The 775-nt window shown below is 65.8% G+C and overlaps 1 protein-coding gene across 1 annotated transcript in view; it reads left to right on the forward strand.

Moving 5' to 3' along the window:
• Positions 1-511: 511 nt before the first annotated feature.
• Positions 512-775, forward strand: part of LOC111150447 (spermine synthase) — a 50718-nt gene continuing 50454 nt past the window's right edge. The window contains exon 1 of the mRNA XM_022507914.1: positions 512-680. Within this exon, the coding sequence (XP_022363622.1) occupies positions 632-680 (49 nt within the window). The 5' untranslated portion in view covers positions 512-631. The remainder of the gene's footprint in view (positions 681-775) is intronic.

Consider the following 775-nt stretch of genomic DNA (forward strand, 5'->3'; position numbering starts at 1 on the left):
CCCATTTTTCCTGCAAACGTAGGTAAGTAAGACCAAGAGGTTTTCATTTGGTCCCCAAATACAAGCCGACCCTTGCTAATAATAATGGAAATAATTCTAATGGGTTTAACTGTAGCATTTCAAGAGTTAAGGAAAAGGCGGCAGTACTTTTAGCCTACGGGGTGGATCCTAGCATTTGATTTCTTGACTTAGCCAGGAAATAAGAGGGGCCCCGGCTTGGGGGATGGTCTGGGGATGTGTAAGGGGTGGGCCCCCCGGAAGTCGTGCTGCACTGTTCAAACCTAAGGTGACCTAAAGGATGGCGGGAGCGCCCGCCCGATCGTCTGCGCGGGAGCGGCCATTGGTGACGCACGCCGGGGAGCACGGCGCCCACGTTTCCACCATTACATTAGCGAGGCCCCACACCCTGCGCTCTAAGTTCGGGGCTGCGGGCTTCCTCGCTTCCTCCCTCCCGGAGGCGGGCCCGACCCCGCCCCCGCGCCCCGGATCGCTCCCGGCGGTCCCTCCCACCTCCTACCCTCGGCCTCCCTGGCGCGGCTCACTCCCCGCCGGCCGCAGCCCGACACGCCGTGCGGCCCCCCAGTCTCCCGCGGCCGCCTCCCCCAGGCATGGCACAGGGCCTCGCCTCACTATGGCAGCAGCACGGCACAGCACGCTCGACTTCAAGCTCGGCGCCAAAGGTGAGGGCGCGCGGCGGCCACCTGCCCGGCCGCCCGCGCCGCCCGCCGGGCTGGGGCCAGCGGGGACCGGGCGGGGCGCGCGCCGCGGGCCGAAC

The sequence above is a fragment of the Enhydra lutris genome, unplaced genomic scaffold (genome assembly GCF_002288905.1).
Source record: "Enhydra lutris kenyoni isolate GAN:26980312 unplaced genomic scaffold, ASM228890v2 scaffoldscaffold23, whole genome shotgun sequence".
Lineage (NCBI taxonomy): Eukaryota > Metazoa > Chordata > Mammalia > Carnivora > Mustelidae > Enhydra > Enhydra lutris.